Raw genomic sequence first — 22,839 nt, forward strand, 5'->3', positions numbered from 1 at the left:
AAATGGACACTAATAGTGCCTACTTCATAGTAATTGTGAGAATTACATGAAATAATACTCATGGAGCATTTAGAATAATACGCAGCAAAAAGGCTAGAAAAATTTTAGCTATGGAGAGACAGAGGAATAATAGAAGATAAGGATCCTTAAAATAGTTCAAAGTAATATGGCACAGGAATAGGAGAGATGAAGAGAATGAAATAAAATGGGTATAAAACAAGGGGAGGAGGACCAGAAAATCTGAGGAAAGGATAAGAGAGAAGATATCAAAGATGAAAAGTTATGAAATTAAGTGAAAATAAAGGAGAATTATTAGGAAGAGATCTTTTTTCTTCAAAAATGGACCAACACTTATAAAAAAAAACCCTCATTTCTCTGGAGAATTATATAGCAGGTAAACTACAAAAACACTAAGGAGGAAGAGAAGAGAGCATTAAAACTTACTGGATAATTACTATGCTAGATGTCTCATTTTATCAATTATATGCTAATAATTTGAAAATCTGTCTCCAGTTCAGATCTTGTTCTCAACAGCCACTGCATTCCTCTCCTACAGCTGGACCTCACTAGTTCTAAAATGAGTCACTCCCCTTCTCCCCTGCCTTCCCCGTTCTGATTATCACTCACCTACTCACTCAAATAAAAAATCTGGAATAATCCTTTTTCCCGTATCTTTCTGCCATCACTACATCTATTCTATTGCTGGTACCATAGCTTGTTAGTACGCATGCTCACTGTTACTAGCTAGAACTCATCAGTCTTCTTATCTCCATTCTCTCCTTGCTCTGGCCCATTTCCACAAGGGTTCCATAAACCACAAGCATTCTGGTTTTTTTTTAATGATCCTTAGTACTCTGTAAAATGAATATTTGATTAGAATATTTCTGTAATCTAAAAATTTTCAGTGGTTTCTCATTCCCTGCTTTGTATGTAGCATAATATAAAGGTCCTTAATGGTTTCCCCCTTATGTTCGACAAATATTTCTCAACACATACTGTGTAGTGTCCTAGGAACGGCCAAGGCCACACAGGTGAGAACAATGCAAATAAAAAAATGGGGTAATTGGAAGTTAAATTTGTGGTAAGGGAGAGGATTGTTTTAAAAAATTTTTTTTTAACGTTTATTTATTTTTGAGACAGAGAGAGACACAGCATGAACAGGGGAGGGGCAGAGAGAGAGGGAGACACAGGATCGGAAGCAAGCTCCAGGCTCTGAGCCATTAGTCCAGAGCCCGACGTGGGGCTCGAACTTGCGGACCGCGAGATCGTGACCTGAGCTGAAGTCGGGCGCTTAACCGACTGAGCCACCCAGGCGCCCCGGGAGAGGATTGTTTTAAATAGGCTCACCAGAGAATCAAGACCTGAATATAATGAGGAAGTGGTCCACGGAGGTACTAAAGAGTTGCAGTCAGCAGAAGTAGCCAGTGTAAAAGTCCTGAGGTTTCACTATGCCTGGCACGTCTGAGGAACAACAGCAGGCCACTGTGGCTGGATTAGAGCGAGACAGCTAGTATAGTATCAGGTCAGAGTGATAATGGCAGGCAGTTCTATGGTGCTTTGTGGGCCCTCCTAAGGCCTGTAGCTTTTAATCTAATCCTAGAAGACACTGCAGGAATCCCAACAGAAGGAGTAGCATACTCAGGTGGACATTTTAAGAAAATCACTGCTGTACTGAGAACAGAATAAAGGGAGCAAGGACAGAAGCAGGATACAAGTTGGGAGGCTACTGTAATAATCTAGGTGAGAATGGCTATGGTTTGGACTGATTTGATATTAGGAACAGTTTTTAGAAGTGGTTAAATCCTGGCTTTATTTTCAAAGTTCAGCCAACAGTGTTTGCTGCCGAAGGGGATGTGGGGTGTGAAAGAGAGAAGGCAAGGATGATTCCAAGATTTCTGGCCCCAGTAGGTAGAGGAATAAAGTTAGCTCTATCCTAAGTCAGTTAATTGGGATGGGGAAAACATCAGAACAACAAGTTTATTAGAGAGATCACCAGAAGCCTAGTGTTGAATATGTTATATCCGAAACGCCTATTAGCTATCCAACTGGAGATGTGAAGTAGGAGCTGTATCTATGACTTTGGAGGTTAATAAATTGAAAGTAATCAGAGGAAAAATACTTAAAAAGCCATAAGCGTGGATCATTTTAGGGATGAACAGACTTTAAAAAGTGTCCAAGACTGAGTTCTGGCACTCCAACACTCAGAGGTCAGGAAGATGATGAGTAACCAGGCTGGGACTCAGAAGAACAGTCAGTGAGATGGGACAAAAATCAAGTGTGGGGCCTTAGGAGCCAAGTGAAGACAGTATTTTAAAGAAGGGTTTAATTGGATTAAATTATGTCCACTGGTTAAGGAAGATGAGGAGTGAGAATTGACCACTGGCTTTAGCAATCAGAAGCCACTCACATCCTTGACAAGAGCAGTTTTGGTGGAGTGGGTGGGGCAAAAACGTGGTTAGAGTGGATTCAAGAAGGAAAGGGAAGAGAAAGAATGGAAACACAAAGCATGTCAGTAAGAATATGCACAGAGTCCAGCTAGGTGGCTAGTCCAAGACAAGTACCTTTGCCCAGAGTAGTTAGTGGTGGAAGACTCTTCTAGCAGCAGGAAGGAGGTAAAGGAGGATCCAACAAGAAAGATGTCTAGGTTTCTGACTTAGGGTAACAAGCATATTGTGGATGGTACTATTTAAGAAAGGGACTACTGGAAGAAAGCCAGGTCCTGGGGAAAGAGCATGAATTCAGTTGAGGTATAAAGACTAACAACTGTCATGCCTTTAAAGCACTTACATGGAAATGGGTCAAAGAAGAAGTCTGAGCTGGAGATCTAAATTTGGACATCATGGTATGCTGACAGCTATTTAAACTTCAGGCTTAGAAGAGAATGTCTAGGAGAAAATATAAAGTGTAGAAATAGGGCCCTAGGGCTGGGCTTAGAAGAAATCCAATATTTAGTGTCCAGGTAGAAGAGGACAAACCTACAAAAAAGACAGAAGAAACAACCAGAGATATGAAAACAAAACAAAACAAAACAAAACAAAACAAAACAAAACAAAACAAAACAAAAAAATAAAGAGGCTTACTGCTAGAAAAAAAAATGTATACCTTGGAGAGGTGAGTGGAGGAATAAAAAAAGACTTCCGTTGGAAAACCTTAGTTTACTCACTAATAACTGAATTACAAAGGCAAGTTCACATCCAGTGTACTGGAGGAATAAGGGAGGATTTGAGACTTAGAAAAAAAAATTACATCCACTATAAAGACAGGATTATGGAAGGTCTATATACTTCTGTACCACAACTACTGGAGACAGGGGTCAGTATGGTGTTCAATATCATCAAAACAAAACAAAAAACTTTTCAGGGCCAGAAAAATATATCTTCTTGATAAACTTACTAGACAGTGCCAACTAGCATTATGTAATTCACTGAGTTTGCTTCTCAATCTTAACTTTGAATCAAGACATCTTAAAATAACCCTTTCAAAGAAGTTGCTCTGAAATAAGCCAAAAACTAAAACTACTGTCCTTCCTCCCCTTCTTCCTCCCTTCCTTCTTCCCCTCCCCTCCCTCTCCCCTTCCTTTGTATATATGTATGAATGTATGTATGTATGTGTGTATCTATCTATCTATCTATCTATCTATCTATCTATCTATCTATCTATGCCATAGGTATCCTTAATCATTACTCCATCCCTATCCCCAGGGACTTCTAATTCTTACTTCCTTAATCTCTATATTACCTGTGTTTCTTTACCACATGTATTACAATCATAGCCAGAAATAAGCAAATGTTTTTAAGTCTGTCAGCTCTGGGTGGGTCTCTATGGGAAGTGTCCTCAAAAAACATCATTTTAAGGGAGTTTTAACAATATAATTTTTAGATATTAAAACAATTTTTTTTAATGTTTACTCGTTTTTTGAGACAGAGAAAGACAAGAGTATGAGCAGGGGAGGGGCAGAGGGAGACACAGAATCTGAAGCAGGCTCCAGGCTCTGAGCTGTTAGCACAGAGCCTGATGCGGGGCTTGAACTCACGAACTGTGAGATCATGACCTGAGCCGAAGTTGGCTGCTTAACTTACCTGACTGAGCTACGCAGGCATTCCAATTTTTAGATATTATTGAGAGAACTAAGAATTTATCTCCTGAACAGATGGCATTTGAGAATTTTTAATGAAGCCTGCTATTGAAATTAAGGCAGTAACTATAGTTTTACTTTAAAGGCAAAATCAGATTGGGGCACCTGGTTGGCTCAGTTGGTTAAGCAGCCAATTTAGGTTCAGGTCATGATCTCCCAGTCTGAGTTCTAGCCCCGTGTCGGGCTCTGTGCTGACAGCTCACAGCCTGGAGCCTGCTTCAGATTCTGTGTCTCCCTCTCTCTCTGCTCCTTCACCTGCTTGCACTCTGTCACTCTCTCAAAAAAATAAACAAACATGGGGAAAAAAAAGGCAAAATCAGATTAATTTGAGAAGTAGAACATTCAAGCTGTTAGTGAATTTTCAAAGAATGAGCACATCCTTTGCTTGCAATAATTGCAGGTCTTTTCTGAGATGAACAGGTAAAGTAAACTTAGGACTTTTGATTATTTTTATGTTATCTACCTGATGAATTCCATACCCCATATTCCATCTCTCACTTCATTCCTGGTCCCCACTCTTAGGGTGATCATGTCTGTTTACATAGTATTTGGCATCAAAAATGCTAACTTTTTAAAAAGTTTCTTTATTTGAGAGAGTGAGCATACACATGAGCGGGGGGAGGGGCAGAGAGAGGGAGAGAAAGAATCCTAAGCAGTTTCCATGGTCAGTATGGAGCCCATTGCGGGGCTTGATCTCACAAACCAGGAGATCATGACCTGAGCCGACATCAAGAGGTGGATGCTTAACCTATTGAGCCACCCAGACCCCCTAATGACTTTTAAGGCTACATCAAAATGTCCCTGAATCAAAACAGCTGTGCCCTCGTTATTAAAGTGGCTACAAAAATGGAGGCATATCAAAAGGTACTGCTGTTCCTAGACCACTAGGAAGTTCAGCACAAAGGATTGAGATTGACTATCATAGTCTTTTTCAGCCTAAAATTATTATAAAATCATTTTCCATCATTTCCTCACTTCTTGACTTTTGCTTTTCTAATGAGTCAATGATTTAGTATTATTATATTAGATTTTAGCAATGTTTCCTCAAGTCCTTTTTTATATATATTATATATATAAAATAATAAGCTAAGTCAAAACCAACATCTTCAAAAAAGGGCAACAGTGTCAAAAAACTGCTTACCTTAATTTTCGCAGTATATTCTCCTCTACCTCCAAACAGACCAAGGCCACCAAGTAAAATATCAGTGTCAGCACTAAAACGTATAGCTTCTACTGAATGGGCAGAGTAACCCCAGCCCCCTCCATGACCTAAAGGACACAAATAAATAATTTATGTTTTAAGATATTTATATTTCACTTATAAAACAATATTTCCTAAAGATAAATATACATACTTTCAAACCTGTTGACTACACTATAATCTTCTTTGGAATAAACCTTCATTACTGCTTGAGTCTCCTCCTCTGTACTTGCAACACCCATTTTTAAATCCTGCATAGCTGCTAAGGTATCAAGGCAACCTAAAAACAAACAAACAAAAATTCAACTCCTTGAAATTAAAATTTCCTATTATATTGATGACAGGAGATGATGTAGGGAATAAATTAAAATAGTTAACTCTGAGTGTGCTCAATAAATGTATTCCAAAATTTAAACAATGTTTCATGAGAGAACACCTATAACCAATAAGAATTCTCCACTGCTTAGGTAATTGTCATATTTAAACACATTCTATACGTCAATGTTTTGCAAAAAACTGCATCTTTAGTTTTGGATGTTTATAATGATTTACCAGCTGAAATTTGAGAAAAAAGAAGCAAGGAATTATATGTATGCTCTAGTAATTATACTTAGGAATATGACTTCACAACTGCTAGGTTTAGATAAACATAAATAAGTCTTTTTAAGGATCTTTTTAAAAAACAACAAAATAAGTAGTTATGTGGATTGGTACAAAATTTCCACCAACAGAATATCTATATAAACTGAAAAAATGCTGTATTTCAAATTAATTAAATAGAAGTAAAGAGAAACTGTGTTATGTAAAAAAAAGAAAGAATATGTATAAAATTTATAATTATATGAATATGTATTTTATAGGATGTCATTTAAAATAATGTATATAAATTAAATATTATAATTATGTATTTGAATATTCTATCTGTATCTCTAAAGTTAATATATTTAACCTAAACAAAGATCTTATTTAAAAAAATACCTATTAGGAAAATTATCTTCAGAGATGCTTTATACTTGGACATACACAAACTATGTTGGTTCAAATCTGATGTATTGTTCTTTGTTGGATAAACAAACCTCTTAAAGCTAGGGGGTTTAACTTACATTGCACCTAGTATTTTGTTGTTTAACACACATGAAAAAAATGACATACAAATCTAAATATTCTCAAAAAAAAAATTCTCAGCACACTGCATGAATGAAAATTAACTGGTCATCAAAGAGCAACCCTACCTAGAATGTGCAAAGCTGCATGAGATCGGGTGGTGAGAGCCCTTGATCCTGTTGGTAAGGCAAGTTCAGGACTTAGAATACTACATCTGGACTGCATGTCTGCTGCAGAGGGAAGTCTGGCATCAGCAACCACTGCATTGTAACACCACAGCTCTCTGGTATTTGGTCGAAACCTTCAAGAAAGAATAATTATAGCACTTCAACATACAGTTTCATTAAAAAATTTTTTCTAAAGTAGAATTGATGATACAAAGGGATTACATACAGTCAGCTTAAAGAGGATAAAATGTAGCTCATTATTTTCTCTATCTGAGCTAAGTATATAAATAAAATGATTTATGTCACTATAAGTGGAATAATTTGAATGAAACAGTAACACGGGCTATGATTTTTTTTTATGAGTACAGGAGCAATAGTACACATGGTGCACACATATATAAAGCTTTGTACAACAAAAAGTCTACAGATGAAGTCTAAAGACAAAGGGCAAGTTGAAAGAAAATATGTGAAACACACATGAGACAAAAGAACAGTATTCACAATGTATAAGAGCTCCTGCAAGACAAAAAGAGGTATCAATCTAATATGAAAAGTGGACAAAAGACTTGGAATGCTGTTTCCACAAATGAAACACAAATAAAGTGTAAGGAGGTGTTCAACCTTACTAATAAACAGTAAACCATTAGGGACCCACAATACCCCCCACCATTATCTCATTTCTCTTATCTCTTCCATAAAAAAATTCTCAAAAAGCTGCCTCCATTTCTTTGCCAATTTTTTGCTATGAATTCTTTTTGGAAAAGTTGTTTTAATCAACTACAGAGTACATACAAAAGAATAGTAACAAAATATTTTCAAGATAAGGTATGAAGAATCATGCCATAATGTGCACCAGTAAAAAGAACATTACTACTACCTTTTAAGTGCCCTGGATCTCCCTCCCTACTTAATTTCTTTCCTTTTCTTTCAAAGGTAGCAATTACTTTGAAGTTTAAAAGTTTATCATTCTCTTCTTACGTTTATGATTTTTCATATGTTATATCAAAATTGTGTATTATTTAAGTTTCATGTTTTGAATTGTTTATGAACAGGATACACACTTTATGTGTTTTTCTGTGGCTTGCTTTCTTCAAACAATAGAATATGCTTACAACGTATTTATACAATGGTGTATAACTGCAAGCTCATTCATTCTCATTGTTATAGAGTATTAATAGCTCATGTGACTATATTACAGCTATTTGTCCATTCTACTAATGATGGCAAAAAAACGAAAACCACTCAATTTTTCCATTACAAAAAAATGCTGCTGTGGATAATTTTTTAAGTTTCCCTAAAGCATTAATACAAGAGTAAATGGGAAGGAAGAACAAAATTCTCATTTTTTCCACAACTGGTATTCCTATACAGAATACCCAGGTTCTTCTGAAAATCTGATTTATGTCAGATACAGCTAACAATCATATTCATTTATTAAGGATGGTTTTGCCAATCAATGGTGCTTGATGATCCAAATTTACTAAATACAAAGGACAATCTTGAAGAGATATTTACACACTCACAATCATAGCAGTATTATCCACAAGAGCCAAAAGGTGCAAGCAACTGAAGCATCCATGGATGGATAGTGGATAAATAAAATGTGGTAGAAACATACAATGGAATGTTATTCCAGCCTTAAACAATTCTGTCACAGGCTATAATGCGAATGAATCTTGAGAACATGATGCTAGAAATAAGCTAGTCACAAAAAAGACAAATACTGTATGATTCCACTTAAAAATCAAAACTGGTCAAATTCACTGAAAGTAGAATGGTGGCTGCTACAGGCTAGAGGGACAGAGTAATAGGGAACCGTTCTTTGGGTACAGAGTTTCAGTTTTGCAAGATAAAAACATTCTGGAGATCTACTGTAGAGCAATGTGAATATACCTAACACTGCTGAATTGTACAACTAGAAATGGTTAAATTTTGTTTTTTACCATAATTAAAAATAATTATTAAAAAATCTTTATCTTAAACTTAAAAATAATACTTGGCACAGAACAAATTCTATGAAAGTACCTGCTATAATTAGTAGCATTAATATAATTGTACTATTAAGTTTTAATTTAATCTATTAATTAGTTTTTGTGTGTGTGTGATTATTTCTCTAGTTGCTTTTAAGATTTTTATCTTAGTCTTAGTGTTCTATAATTTCACTACAATTTCTCTTGAATGTAGATAATGGAAACACATAATTTCTAATATCTGTGAATTTATTTATTTTTTTATTTTTTAAGTTTTATTTATTTATTTTGAGAGAGACAGAGACAGCATGAGTTGGGGAGGAGGAGACAACGAGGGAGAGAGAAATCCCAAGCAGGCTGCATGCTGTCAGCACAGAGCCAGATGCTGGGCTTTAACTCATGAACTGTGAGATCAGGACCTGAGCTGAAACCAAGAGTCGGACGCTTAACCAACTGAGCCACTCAGGCGTCCCAGATATCTGCAAATTTAAACCTTTTTTTGGTTCTGGAAAATTATTAGGCATTATCTCTTCAAATGTTTTTCTCCTTTATTTTCTCTAATTTCTAATATTTTCTTCTTGGATGTGTACTAGATCTTCTCATTATATTCTTCAAATCTCTTTCACATTTTTTTATTAAAAAAATTTTTTTTAATGTTTATTTATTTTTGAGAGGGAGAGAGATAGACAGAATGCCAGCTGTCAGCACGGAGCCCAATGTGGGACTTGAACTCACGGACTGCAAGATCATGACCTGAGCTGAAGTCAGACGCTTAACCGACTGAATCACCCAGGCGCTCCCACTTTTTTTATATTCTTGTCTCTGTGGCATTTTGTGTAATTCCCTTTCATTTGTTCAAATCTGATCTACTCATGCATTTGTGTAAAAAAACTATTCTTCATTTATAAAAGTTTTGGTTGGTTGTTTTTCAAATATGCTTCATCATCTTGAGTCTTATGAGTTTTCTTTTGTTGTTCAATTCCATCTTTTATTTTTTAAACATTTCATATATACTTTATATTATTTCTGATAATTCCAAGATCTCATTGCTTGCCTCGTGCTGAATTTCATTAAAAGTGATATTACTTGTATGTTAAGCAATCTTTGACTTGGTGCTCATACTTGATGGAATGTTAATTCATTAAAACCTATGGTACCATGCTGGTACCAAAGCATGGAGGATTTACACTGGCCTTGTGCTGGAGACAGAGGGGTATTACCTATTTGGTCCCACTTCAGCATCATTCTAAGGCCAGATGCTTAACAGAATTTTCAGGATTAGTTCCCATCTCCCTCACCTTGTAGCTGGCACAATGTTTGTTTTCCAAACTGCAGCACTGCTTATCAGCAGTTGCCCTCAGCAAAATCCTGTGTTTACAGTGCTGACTGCTTACTTCTCAAGGGTCACCTCATGAGGTATGATTTTTATTTTTATGCTGGTTTTCTTTCTTTGAGGTAGGGGTGGAAGAGAGGGGCACTATATTAGTGATATCTTAGCTGAGTGCCAAGCAATGTATAAAATTTAAACTTGGGGTGCCTGGGTGGCTCAGTCAGTTGAGCGACTGACTTCAGCTCGGGTCATGATCTCACGGTTTGTGAGTTCGAGCCCCACATCGGGCTCTGTGCTGACAGCTCAGAGCCTGGAGCCTGCTTCTGATTCTGTGTTTCCCTCTCTCTCTGCCCCTCCCCGACCCATGCTCTGTCTCTCTCTGTCTCAGAAATAAATAAACATAAAAAAATTTTTTTTAATTTAAACTTATCTTTTTTTTAGTTCATCAAATTGCCAAAAGTGGAAATCCCCACTCTTCAAACCATACCAATCTAGTTTGCACATCTAACACTTGCATGAAATTATTCTCAAAGTTGTAAATAACTTCTAAGTAGCTAAACCTAATGGAATTTTTTGTCATCTACTTAGTCAAGCCCTCAGCATATTCAACATCATTAAATGCTCCTCTTTATGATCCATCCCCTTCTCACTTCCATGTCAGCACACCCTTTTGGCTTTTTCTAATAGTTCACTGGCTGCTCTTTCTAGTCTCCTGACTAGTTCCTCTCTCCCCTAACTTAAAATGTTTTAAGTTTAGGACTCTCCTCAACCTACATTCTCTGCCTAGGTGCTCTCCTTCAAAAACACCCCTTTAGATATACCTATAAACTAAAAATTCTGGAATTTACATTCCCAGTCCAAACCAGTCCTTTGTGCCTGGCTCACTTCTCTAACTGCCTACTTAACATGTCAAAAACAGAAATCTTGACAAAATCTGTTCCTTTCTCTGCCTCTCCTGGCTCAGTTAATGTCTATTCAAATGCCAAAATCAGAACTTTGGGAATCATCCTTGAACACTTTCTTTCCTTAAATGGCCACTGCCCCCACCCCCACCACTCCCCCCCACAACCCCACCCCCAAATCAACCAAGTTCTATTGGCTCTATTCCAAACTATGTGCTACTACCTTCTCCTCCCATCTTCCCCACCACAACCCTAAGTTTCATGCCATCCTCTCTCCCTTGCACTACTGCAGTAACCTCCTGTATCTGTGCCTGCCTCCTTCCCATCTATTTTCCACACAGTAAGTATAATCTCTTAGTGTCGCTTCCCAACTCAACATCCTACAAAAACTTCCTATTGGAAGAAAACTCAAAGTTCTTGATCTACACTACAAAGTCCTGCATGTCCTAGCCCTGCCTACTCCTTTGAATTCATTTTGTGCCACTCACTCACTGTGTTTTAACCACACTGGCTTTTTTCAAGTTCCTAAAACACAGCCAAGCTCTTGCTGGTACCAAAGCATTTGGGTCTACTAAGCTCTCCCTGCTCAGAAAACTTTTCCTAACTCTTCAAATGCCTGGTTCTTTTTATATTTTAAGGTCTTAACTTATACTATCTCCACTGAATGGAATATAGGTCACTGCTGTTAACCTCAATCATAGCGCCCTCTTTTTCCTTAATAATGCTGAGCAAGCTCTGTAAAGTATATTAGATAATCATTTTGTATAGTCTTTATCTCTGTTAAAAAAAAAAAAAAGACGACTTCCCTAAGAGCAAGGACATTGTCTATCTCATATCATATAGTATGTATTTAAATATTAACAGAATAAAATTAAAATAGCAAAAATTGAAAATAATAGTGCAGTATTAGCATACAGTATTAATATTAGTATTTAATATTATTAAATGATAATAACTGTATAGTGATGCAGATAGTATGGGAAAATACGGACTCTCACATGCGGTTGGTGAAGAGAGTATTAAGGGAGAAAAGGGCAGGTATATATGACAATTCTGACTATCTTCTGACTCAGCAATTCCACTTCTTGAAAGCCACCTCATAGCAATACATTCCCATGAGTATAAAACTCTGTGCTTATATACATGTGTGTGTTTGTGTGTTCACTGAGGCATTATAGATAATACTGAAACATTAAAAAATAATCTAAAAATTTTGTTCATTAATAGGGAAATATAGATCAGTATATATCCAGCTACAGGATTCTATACAGTTTTAATAAAAAAAGCAGTTCTTAGAGTAGTGACTTGGAAAGACCTAGAAATTGTTGTTTAGCAAAAAACCTAACTTTTAAAATGAATATGTTCTTATTTGTATTTTAAAAATACATGCATTTAAAAAGGTGTCAAACTGGGGCTCCGGGGTGGCTCAGTGGGTTGAGCTTCCGACTTCGACTCAGGTCATGATCTCACCTGTGAGTTCAAGCCCCACATCGGGCTCTGTGCTGACAGCTCAGAGCCTGGAGCCTGCGTCAGAGTCTGTGTCTCCCTCTCTCTCTGCCCCTCCCCTACTCACACTGTGTGTGTGTGTGTGTGTGTGTGTGTGTGTGTGTCTCTCTCTCTCTCTCTCTCAACAAATGAATAAAGGCTTGCACCATGCAAACGCCCAATGTTGTGCTTCTGCGGATCCATCCCTCCAAGGGGCCTGCCTCCCTCCAGGTGCTGCAGTGCCCCTCCCGCAGGGGACCACCTACTGCAAAGCAAGCTAAGCCTGCCCCTCCTGCCCCTGTGTACCTTGCAGATCCACCCCGTCTAATAGGCCCTTGGCCAGATCCCATCTCAGCAACACTACAAACCTGGCAGTGTGTAAGCAGCCCAGACAGAGGCCACACCACTCCACAGTGAGTCCTGTCCCTGGAAGAGGGGAAGATAAGGTACACACCAGTCTGACTGTGACCCCAGTGGTGGGCTGGGGACAGACATCTAGTCTGACTGCAGCCCCGCCCACCAACACAAGTTACTCCAGACAGCACAGGGGAAGTGCCCTGCAGTTCTGTGCCACTCCAGGGACTATCCAAAATGACGAAACGGAAGAATTCTCCTCAAAAGAGACTCCAGGAAGTAGCGACAGCTAACGAATTGACCAAAACCGGAACAAGAATTTAGAATAATAATATAATAATAATAATTTAGAATAATAGTCATAAAATTAATCACTGGGCTTGAAAAAAGCATACAGGACAGCAGAGAATCTATTGCTACAGAGATCAAGGGACTAAAAATAGTCATGAGGAACTAAAAAATGCTATAAATGAGGTGCAAAATAAAATGGAGGTGGCCATAGCACGGATTGAAGAGGCAGAGGAGAGAATAGGTGAATTAGAAGACAAAATTATGGAAAATGAGGAAGCTGACAAAAAGAGAGATAAAAAAATCCAGGAGTATGAGGGGAGAATTAGAGAACTAAGTGATGCAATCAAATGGAACGATATCTGTATCATAGAAATTCTAGAAGAGGAAGAGAAAGAGAGAGGGACTGAAGGTGTACTTGAACAAATCATAGCTGAGACTTCCCTGATATGGGGAAGGAAACAGGCATTAAAATCAAAGAGGCACAGAGAACTACCTTCAGCTGTAACTTGAACCAAACTTCTGCATGACACATATAGTGAAACTGGCAAAATACAAGGATAAAGAGAGAATTCTGAAAGCAGTTAGGGATAAACAAGCCCTAACTTACAAAGCTAGACACATAAGGGTAGTAGCAGACTTATCTACTGAAACTTGGTGGGCCAGAGAGGAATGGCAAGAAATCTTCAATGTGATGAACAGAAAAAATATGCAGCTGAGAATCCTTTATCCAGCAGGTCTGTCATTCAGATTAGGAGAGATAAAGGTTTTCCCAAACACACAAAAACTGAAGGAATTCATCACCACTAAACCAGCCCTACAAGAGATCCTAAGGGGGATTCTGTGAGTGAAATGTTGTAAGGACCACAAAGTACCAGAGATATCACTACAAGCATGAAACCTACGGACATCACAGTGACTCTAAACCCATATCTTTCAATAACAACAATGAATGTAAATGGACTAAATGCTCCAACCAAAAGACAAATGGTATCAGAATGGATAAGAAAACAAGACCCATCTATTTGCTGTCTACAAGAGACTCATTTTACACTTGAGGACAACTTCAGATTGAAAGTGAGGGGATGGAGAACTATCTATCATGCTACTGCAAGTCAGAAGAAAGCTGAGTAGCCATACTTACATCAGACAAACTAGACTTTAAATTAAAGGTGGTAACAAGAGATGAAGAAGGGCATTATATAATAATCACAGGGTCTATCCATCAGGAAGAGCTAACAATTATAAATGTCTATGCACCAAATACGGGAGCCCCCAAATATATAAAACAATCACAAACATAAGCAACCATGTTGATAAGAATGTGGTATTGCAGGGGACTTTAATACCCCACTTACAACAATGGATAGAGCATCTAGACACAGGATCAATAAAGAAACAAGGGCCCTGAATGATACATTGGATCAGAAGGACTTCGCAGATATTTTGAACTCTGCATCCCAAAGCAACAGAATATACTTTCTTCTCGAGTGCACATGGAACATTCTCCAAGAGAGATCACATACTGGGTCACAAAACAGCCCTTCATAAGCATAAAAGAACTGAGATCATACCATGCACACTTGCAGACCACAATACTATGAAACTTGAAATCAACCACAGGAAAAAGCCTGGAAAACCTCCAAAAGCATGGAGGTTAAAGAACACCCCACTAAAGAATGAACGGGTCAACCAGGCAATTAGAGAAGAAATTTAAAAATATATGCAAACAAATGAAGATGAAAATACAACAATCCAAACGCTTTGGGATGTAGCAAAGGCAGTCCTGAGAGGAAAATACATTGCAATCCAGGCCTATCTTAAGAAACAAGAAAAATCCCAAATACAAAATCTAACAGCACACCTAAAGGAAATAGAGCAGAACAGCAAAGACATCCCAAACCCAGCAGAAGAAGAGAAATAATAAAGATCAGAGCAGAAATAATATAGAATCTAAAAAAACTGTAGAGCAGATCAATGAAACTAAGATTGTTTTTTTGAAAAAATAAACAAAATTGAAAAACCTGTAGCCAAGCTTCTCAAAAAGAAAAGGGAGATGACCCAAATAGATAAAATCATGAATGAAAATGCAATTATTACAATCAATCCCTCAGAAATACAAGCAATAATCAGGGAATACTATGAAAAATTATATGCCAACAAACTGGACAGCCTAGAAGAAATGTTCAAATACCTAAGCACCCATACACTTCCGCAACTCAAATGGAAAGAAATAGAAAACTTGAACAGACCCATTACCAGCAAAGAAATTGAATCAGTTATCAAAAATCTCCCAACAAATAAGAGTCCAGGACCAGATGGCTTCCCTGGGGAATTCTACCGGACATTTAAAGCAGAGATAATACCTATCCTTCTCAAGCTGTTCCAAAAAATTGAAAGGGAAGGAAAACTTCCAGACTCATTCTATGAAGCCAGCATTACTTTGATTCCCAAACCAGACAGAGACCCAGCAAAAAAAAGAGAACTACAGGGCAATATCCTTGATGAATACGGACGCAAAAATCCTCAACAAGATACTAGCAAATCGAATTCAACAGCATATAAAAAAAATTATTCACCATGATCAAGTGGGATTCATTCCTGGGCTGCAGGGCTGGTTCAACATTCGCAAATCAATCAATGTGATACATCACATTAATAAAAGAAAAGAAAAGAACCATAGGATCCTGTCAATCGATGCAGAAAAAGCATTTGACAAAATTCAGCATCCTTTCTTAATAAAAACCCTCGAGAAAGTCGGGATAGAAGGAACATACTTAACCATCATAAAAGCCATTTATGAAAAGCCCACAGCTAATATCATCCTCAATGGGGAAAAACTGAGAGCTTTCCTCCTGAGATAAGGAACATGACAGGGATGTCCACTCTCACTGCTGTTTGCTAACATAGTGTTGGAAGTTCTAGCATCAGCAATCAGGCAACAAAAGGAAATCAAAGGCATCAAAATTGGCAAAGATGAATTCAAGCTTTCACTTTTTGCAGATGACATGATATTATATATGGAAAACCAGACAGACTCCACCAAAAGTCTGCTAGAACTGATACATGAATTCAGCAAAGTCGCAGGATAAAGAATTAATTTACAGAAATCAGCTGCATTCTTGTACACTAATAATGAAGGAACAGAAAGACAAAGAAACTGATCCCATTCACAACTGCACCAAGAATCATAAAATACCTAGGAATAAACCTAACCAAAAATGTAAAAGATCCGTATGCTGAAAAGTATAGAAAGCTTATGAAGGAAATTGAAGAAGATATAAAGAAATGGAAAAACATTCCATGCTCATGGGTTGGAAGAATAAATATTGTTAAAATGTCAATTCTACCCAAAGCTATCTACACAGTCAATGCAATCCCAATCAAAATTGCACCAGCATTCTTCTTGAAGCTAGAACAAGCAATCCTAAAATTTATATGGAACCACAAAAGACCCCGAATAGCCAAAATAATTTTGAAGAAGAAGACCAAAGCAGGAGGCATCACAATCCCAGACTTTAGCCTCTACTACAAAGCTGTAATCATCAAGACAGCATGGTATTGGCACAAAGACAGACACAAAGAGCAGTGGAATAGAATAGAGACTCCAGAATTGGACCCACAAAAGTATGGCCAACTAATCTTTGACAAAGCAGGAAAGAATATCCAATGGAAAAAAGACAGTCTCTTTAACAAATGGTGCTGGGAGAGCTGGACAGCAACATGCAGAAGAATGAAACTAGACCACTTACTTACACCATTCACAAAAATAAACTCAAAATGGATAAAGGACCTGAATTTGAGACAAGAAACCATCAAAACACTAGAGGAGAAAGCAGGAAAAAATCTCTCTGACCTCAGCCGCAGCAATTTCTTACTTGACACATCCTGAAAGGCAAGGGAATTAAAAGCAAAAAATGAAGTATTAGGACCTCATGAAGATAAAAAGCTTCTGCAATGCAGAGGAAACAATCAAAAAAACTAAAAGGCAACCAATGGAATGGGAAAAGATATTTGCAAATGACATATCGGACAAAGGGCTAGTATCCAAAATCTATAAAGAACTCACCAAACTCCACACCCGAAAAACTAATAATCCAGTGAAGAAATGGGCAGAAAACATGAATAGACACTTCTCTAAAGAAGACATCCGGATGGCCAACAGGCACATGTAAAGATGCTCAACGTCACTCCTCATCAGGGAAATACAAATCAAAACCACACTCAGATAGCACCTCACACCAGTCAGAGTGGCTAAAATTAACAAATCAGGAGACTTTAGATGTTGGCGAGGATGTGGAGAAACGGGAACCCTCTTGCACTGTTGGTGGAAATGCAAACTGGTGCACCCACTCTGGAAAACAGTGTGGAGGTTCCTCAAAAAATTAAAAATTACCCTATGACCCAGTAATAGCACTGCTGGGAATTTACCCAAGGGATACAGGAGTGCTGATGCATAGGGGCGCTTGTACCCCAATGTTTATAGCAGCAGTTTCAACAATAGCCAAATTCTGGAAAGAGCCTAAATGTCCATCAACTGATGAATGGATAAAGAAGGTGTGGTTTTTATATACAATGGAATACTACTTGGCAATAAGAAAGAATGAAATACGGTCTTTTGTAGCAACGTGGATGGAACTAGAGAGTGTTATACTAAGTGAAATAAGTCATACAGAGAAAGATAGATACCACATGTTTTCACTCTTACGTAGATCTTGAGAAACTTAACAGAACACCATGGGGGAGGGGAAGGGGAAAAAAATAGAGAGGGAGGGAGGCAAAGCATAAGAGACTCTCAAAAACTGAAAATAAACTGAGGGTTGATGGGGGGGTGGGAGGGAGGGGAAAGTGGGTGATGGGCATTGAGGGCACCTGTTGGGATGAGCACTGGGTGTTGTATGGAAACCAATTTGACAATAAATTTCGTATTAAAAAAATAAATGAACAAACGTTAAAAAAATTATTTAAAAATGAAAACACATATTCATGTATTAATTGTATATATTTTGAAGTGGGAAATAAAATTGCTATTCTTAACATTCATCTGCTTTTTGTAGGTGTTAAGTTTCTAATTATACAGGAGAAATTCTCTGTTAAGGCTACAAAAAGAAGCATTCTGGATGGAAGGAAAGTCAAAGTAAGCTAATACTGAATCTGCAGTATCTATGACAGCTGTAAAATGCAAGTACCCTAGTGAAAAACACAAAGGACATAAAATAGCCAGAAGTCAGGATAACAGAATAAAAACTCTAATTCTGATTACAAGAAAACACCCTCCAGCTGTTTTAGTGAAACACTGGAGGAGTGACTGCTCTTCATCTCTCAATCTTTGTTCTGGAACAAAGGGGTAAATGGTCAAGGACTGTGGAGACATTTGAGATCATCTCTCCCAATGTTATCACCATATGTGAAAAAGGCAAGGTTCAACTAACTGCCTACCACACTTCTGAGTTCTGTTAAGACCCTAGGAAATGGCTCTAGTTATACTATTAGAATCCAGTTCTGCTATTAACTAATGTAGAGAATGCATTTCTAATTTAGTGAATGTATCCATAAACAAATTCCACCCTGTCAACTTTTATTTTGCTAATGCAAATTTACTTCATTTAAAAATAAAACATATAAAAGTTATACATATTCTATAAAGATTCTAGAAAATAAAACACCCTAGGTCCAAACCAGTGCTTGCTCTTTGATAACTAAGTCTCTTGTGTATGGACTTGTAATCAGTAAATAACTAATGACTAGTCTATCTTTACACCATGTGCCTTTCTATACCCTCCATGCTATCCCACATGACCACTCTAATTTTGATTCCTAGTACTTCATGTCTCCGTAAGATTTACTATAAGACTACTTACCTGCAGTCTTTCATTATCTAATCTATCCTATGTAATGCTGCCAAGGAGAATGAAAAGCACTACTCAATTCTGGCTTCCAGACCTTCTCACAAAGTGTCCAAGTAAGATAGTTATGCTGGTCAGCAACCTGGGAAGCAATATAATTACTTCACTCTGAATGCAGCCTTAGGAATGATAGCATGGCCTCTTAAGACGTGGCTGGCTGATAGAAATGAAAGCAGGCACGTGCAGAGGAAGGAAGACAGAAAAAGCCTTTTGCCTTTCCTTACTGGTGCTACTTAAACCTTTCAATTTATCTAATTCCTGTCCACTGATGTTGGCCAAATAAACAATGCAAGGGATTGGGGCAGGGCGGGGGAGGTAAGTCCTGTGATAAGTCACTCTGGTAATGCAGGGGACACCTCCTACTAGTGTTCAAACCTAGAGTTGCTGAAAGGGACAACACTTTCCTTTACTCATTATGTATATAAAGCACCATAATAAATTTTAAACAAATACAATATAATTTGAGTCTCTAGTGTATCTGTATCCATTCTCTACATTTTTACAGTTTCCAGAGTTTGGTAGCCCTATACATTTCGACATTTCTCTACCAATTTGGGGATTCTGTTATGTTCATTCATAAAGGGCGAGTTTATTTACCTTAATTATTCTGTACTATGTTTGGCACAGTTTCTTCTACATAGTCGGTAATAATTCAATATTTATGAAAAAAGAATGAGCTCTACGCAGTTTAGATATGATTGCTGAAAGACCAAAAATAATAACAGAATTCTTAAAAGTAAAAGTGCTTAATATAATGACAGTGGCAAACAATTCTATAGCACCTACTATGTGCCTCAGCTCTAAATTCTTCACTCCTCCTAACAATCTATGAGGTAGGTACTATTATCATTCCAAATTTATAAATGAGAGAAGTGAAGCACATAGAGCCATGATAACTATTCCAAGTTGACACAGAAAGCAAATTGTGGATGTGGGATAAACTGAGGCAGCCCGGCTGCCTTAATCACTGCACTACACTGTAAAGGTCCCAGGAAGCACAGTTAAATAGGAAAGTACTCATGTATGTAAAGTCTGCCTATACATGAATTTTACATCACCACAAAAGTATAATTTGATCAAAACTTATTCACTACTCTATTTTATAAACAGAGCTTACCTCCAAATGACATCATACACAGGGTCAAGACACACACCGAATCCTTGCAGATCCTCTTGTTCAGAGTCATTAAAAGTTTTACAACTCCCATCCACTTTATTGATCAGAAGACATTTAAATGGAGGAGGTTCTGACATAGAAGCAGGTACCAAGCCTTGAGGAAAGATATTTATACATCTTAAAAATGCATTACCCTTTTACATACCCTCAGCTTAGAAATTAAGTATTACTTATAAGGTAAGTATTATTATTACATCCATTTCACAGATGAGACAAAACTGAGATTTAAATATTTTAACTAAACATTTTTAAGTAATAGAATTAGGACTAAAACCTCAGGTGGTCTAAATCCACAACACATGCTCTTAAAATCTATATTGCCCTATTATATAATTATTTATGGTATCACAGACACAAGTATAGATTGATACCTACAGATGGAACTTCAAAGTTTGACTTACATAACCTTTCATAAAAATTAATTTCTACCATTTACCTAACCAGAACTAATATACAAAAATTCCTCCTTCCAACACAGGGTTTATCCTACTTCAATTTGGTTCATATTTCCACGACTCCCTAGCTTATAAATACTCATATAAACACAGACACTTAGAAGCTTCTTTAAAATTTCTTCAAACAGAAAGAAAACAAAAAGCTCTAAGACTTATCTAATGATAAGGAAAGATGATGAATCATTTACTATCAATCAAGAAAATGATTTTGGGAAGGACGTTTTTTAGGGATATTACCTATTATGTGTTTACTGGCAAAAATTTCTGATGTAGCAAGTACATGAGAATTAATAAGTGCTTCATCAATTCGTAAGAAAGTCTGGTCCCCACTTGCACCTATCCAGGTAGCTTTTCTTCCATATTTTGATCCAATGTTAGGCATGGGAGCTGGTTTTGCATTCCAGTATGGCACATCCAAAATTGGTCTGCCAAGTTGTCCTTTCTAAAAAATTAAATAAACCATAATAACAACATTATTGGATAAAAAAATATCTGATTTTTTATAAAATTAAGAAGACAGTAGACAAAAATAGCTCTATGAAAAATTATTCTTTATTTACTGTTAGTACTTTTACTTATTAATGACATTCATGTGAAATTTGGACCAAAACTTATAAAGAAATAAAATAATTTCTATTATTCTTAGAAACTCTGCTCCTAATAAGCCACAAAATGCATTATTAAAAAACAATAATAAAGCTAAATATTTTCCATGCAAGAAATCTCCCTGAAATATTGTCTTTACCTACATTTAAATGGAAAGTACAATATACAACATGTTAAAAAAATTAGTATTACAAATTGTTCATTTAAAAAATTCACTTTGAAAAAAATCACTGTGATATTGACAGTATACAATGAAAGTCACTATTAAAATCACAGTCCAGGGGCGCCTGGGTGGCGCAGTCGGTTAAGCGTCCGACTTCAGCCAGGTCACGATCTCGCAGTCCAGGAGTTCGAGCCCCGCGTCAGGCTCTGGGCTGATGGCTCAGAGCCTGGAGCCTGTTTCCGATTCTGTGTCTCCCTCTCTCTCTGCCCCTCCCCTGTTCATGCTCTGTCTCTCTCTCTCTGTCCCAAAAATAAATAAACGTTGAAAAAAAATTAAAAAAAAAAAAATCACAGTCTGAAAATATTTGAGTAAAGGCCAAAATAATGAATACTACAACTTGTGAATACAATTTGAAAATTAAGTATGTTCACATGATCATGTGTTAGTAAGTTATTTCATTTATGTGTCAAGATAAACAGCAGAAACAATGTTAAGGAATGGTATCTTAAGTAAATAATTGTTAACTTATTTAAAACTATGGCTGTCCACAGGTACTAGGTTAGGTAAGAGTTTAATTTAAAAAATAAGAGGAAGCCTTTCTCCACTAAGCTAGTAGCTATAAAAGAATGCTGATGGTGGATAGGTAAACATTCATCCACCCCAGGCTCAGGAGCTCTCCCTCCCCCCACAAAAACTTCCCTTCCAAAAACCCTCTGGAGGGTGGAAAATGCTGGATCTTGACTTCCAGCGCATCATTGTCTGTAAGTAATGGGAATGAGAAACCATTAGCAAAAAAGCTGAAGAACAAGGGAGTCTGGAGCACTATAAACAGCCTGGTTAATTCTCACCCCAACTATTAGGTTTCTAGTGAGTTCTATCACTCCAACATCATAGCAAGAAACCACAGCCACAAAGTGACTGCAAAAGCAACAGAACTTCAATCCCTGGGCTGAGCCAGGGGAGGGAAAAGTGGCAAGCACAGGAACAGAGAAGCCAAAAAAACCCTGATGTTTATTCTCAGCTTCTTTCAATGTCTGTTCTTATTTTTTGACAAAAAAACAAAAAAAACAAAAAAAAAAAAAACAGAACAAACAAAAAAAACCCCATAAGAATGTGAACAGTGAGCAAAATATATCATATTCAAGGACATTATACTTTCAGAAGAAAAATAATTCTATTTGTCATTAACTACCGAAATAAGTATCTACTCCCTTACTATCAACCAACTAATGTAAAGAAAAGCAGTGTAAAAATACAACAGATGCCTGGACAACCCCAGGCATTCAGAATATGGCTACACATAAACCATATTTAAATTCATGAAAGTTCACAACTAGAACTTCTAGGGGTAGAGGACAATAATGGTTGTCTGATTTCAAATATTAACATTCACAATCCCCCCTCCCCCGCAAAACAATATAAAAACCAATACACAGGGCAAAGAAAACCACACATCACTCAAGCCTTCAGCAGTATTAGGAAATAGCAGATCTGCTGACCTTTAAGTCACCTGTAACCAGAGGAATAAAACAAATTCCAACCATTTTCTCCACCCACCTGCCACTGCAAGTTGGAGGGGGTGAAGCCTGCAGAAGG

General features: G+C 37.2%; 1 protein-coding gene across 22 annotated transcripts in view; it reads right to left on the minus strand.

The window, feature by feature from the left end:
• MYCBP2 (MYC binding protein 2) overlaps positions 1-22,839 on the minus strand; it is a 283,279-nt gene that overhangs the window by 150,225 nt on the left and 110,215 nt on the right. For all 22 annotated transcript variants that reach the window (XM_045479572.1, XM_045479625.1, XM_045479647.1 and 19 more), the window contains 5 exons: positions 20,712-20,916; positions 19,960-20,113; positions 6,569-6,741; positions 5,491-5,616; positions 5,277-5,404 (listed from right to left, as the gene is read on the minus strand). In XM_045479572.1, the coding sequence (XP_045335528.1) occupies positions 5,277-5,404; positions 5,491-5,616; positions 6,569-6,741; positions 19,960-20,113; positions 20,712-20,916 (786 nt within the window). The remainder of the gene's footprint in view (positions 1-5,276; positions 5,405-5,490; positions 5,617-6,568; positions 6,742-19,959; positions 20,114-20,711; positions 20,917-22,839) is intronic.

The sequence above is a fragment of the Leopardus geoffroyi genome, chromosome A1, assembly GCF_018350155.1.
Source record: "Leopardus geoffroyi isolate Oge1 chromosome A1, O.geoffroyi_Oge1_pat1.0, whole genome shotgun sequence".
In the NCBI taxonomy this organism is placed as follows: domain Eukaryota; kingdom Metazoa; phylum Chordata; class Mammalia; order Carnivora; family Felidae; genus Leopardus; species Leopardus geoffroyi.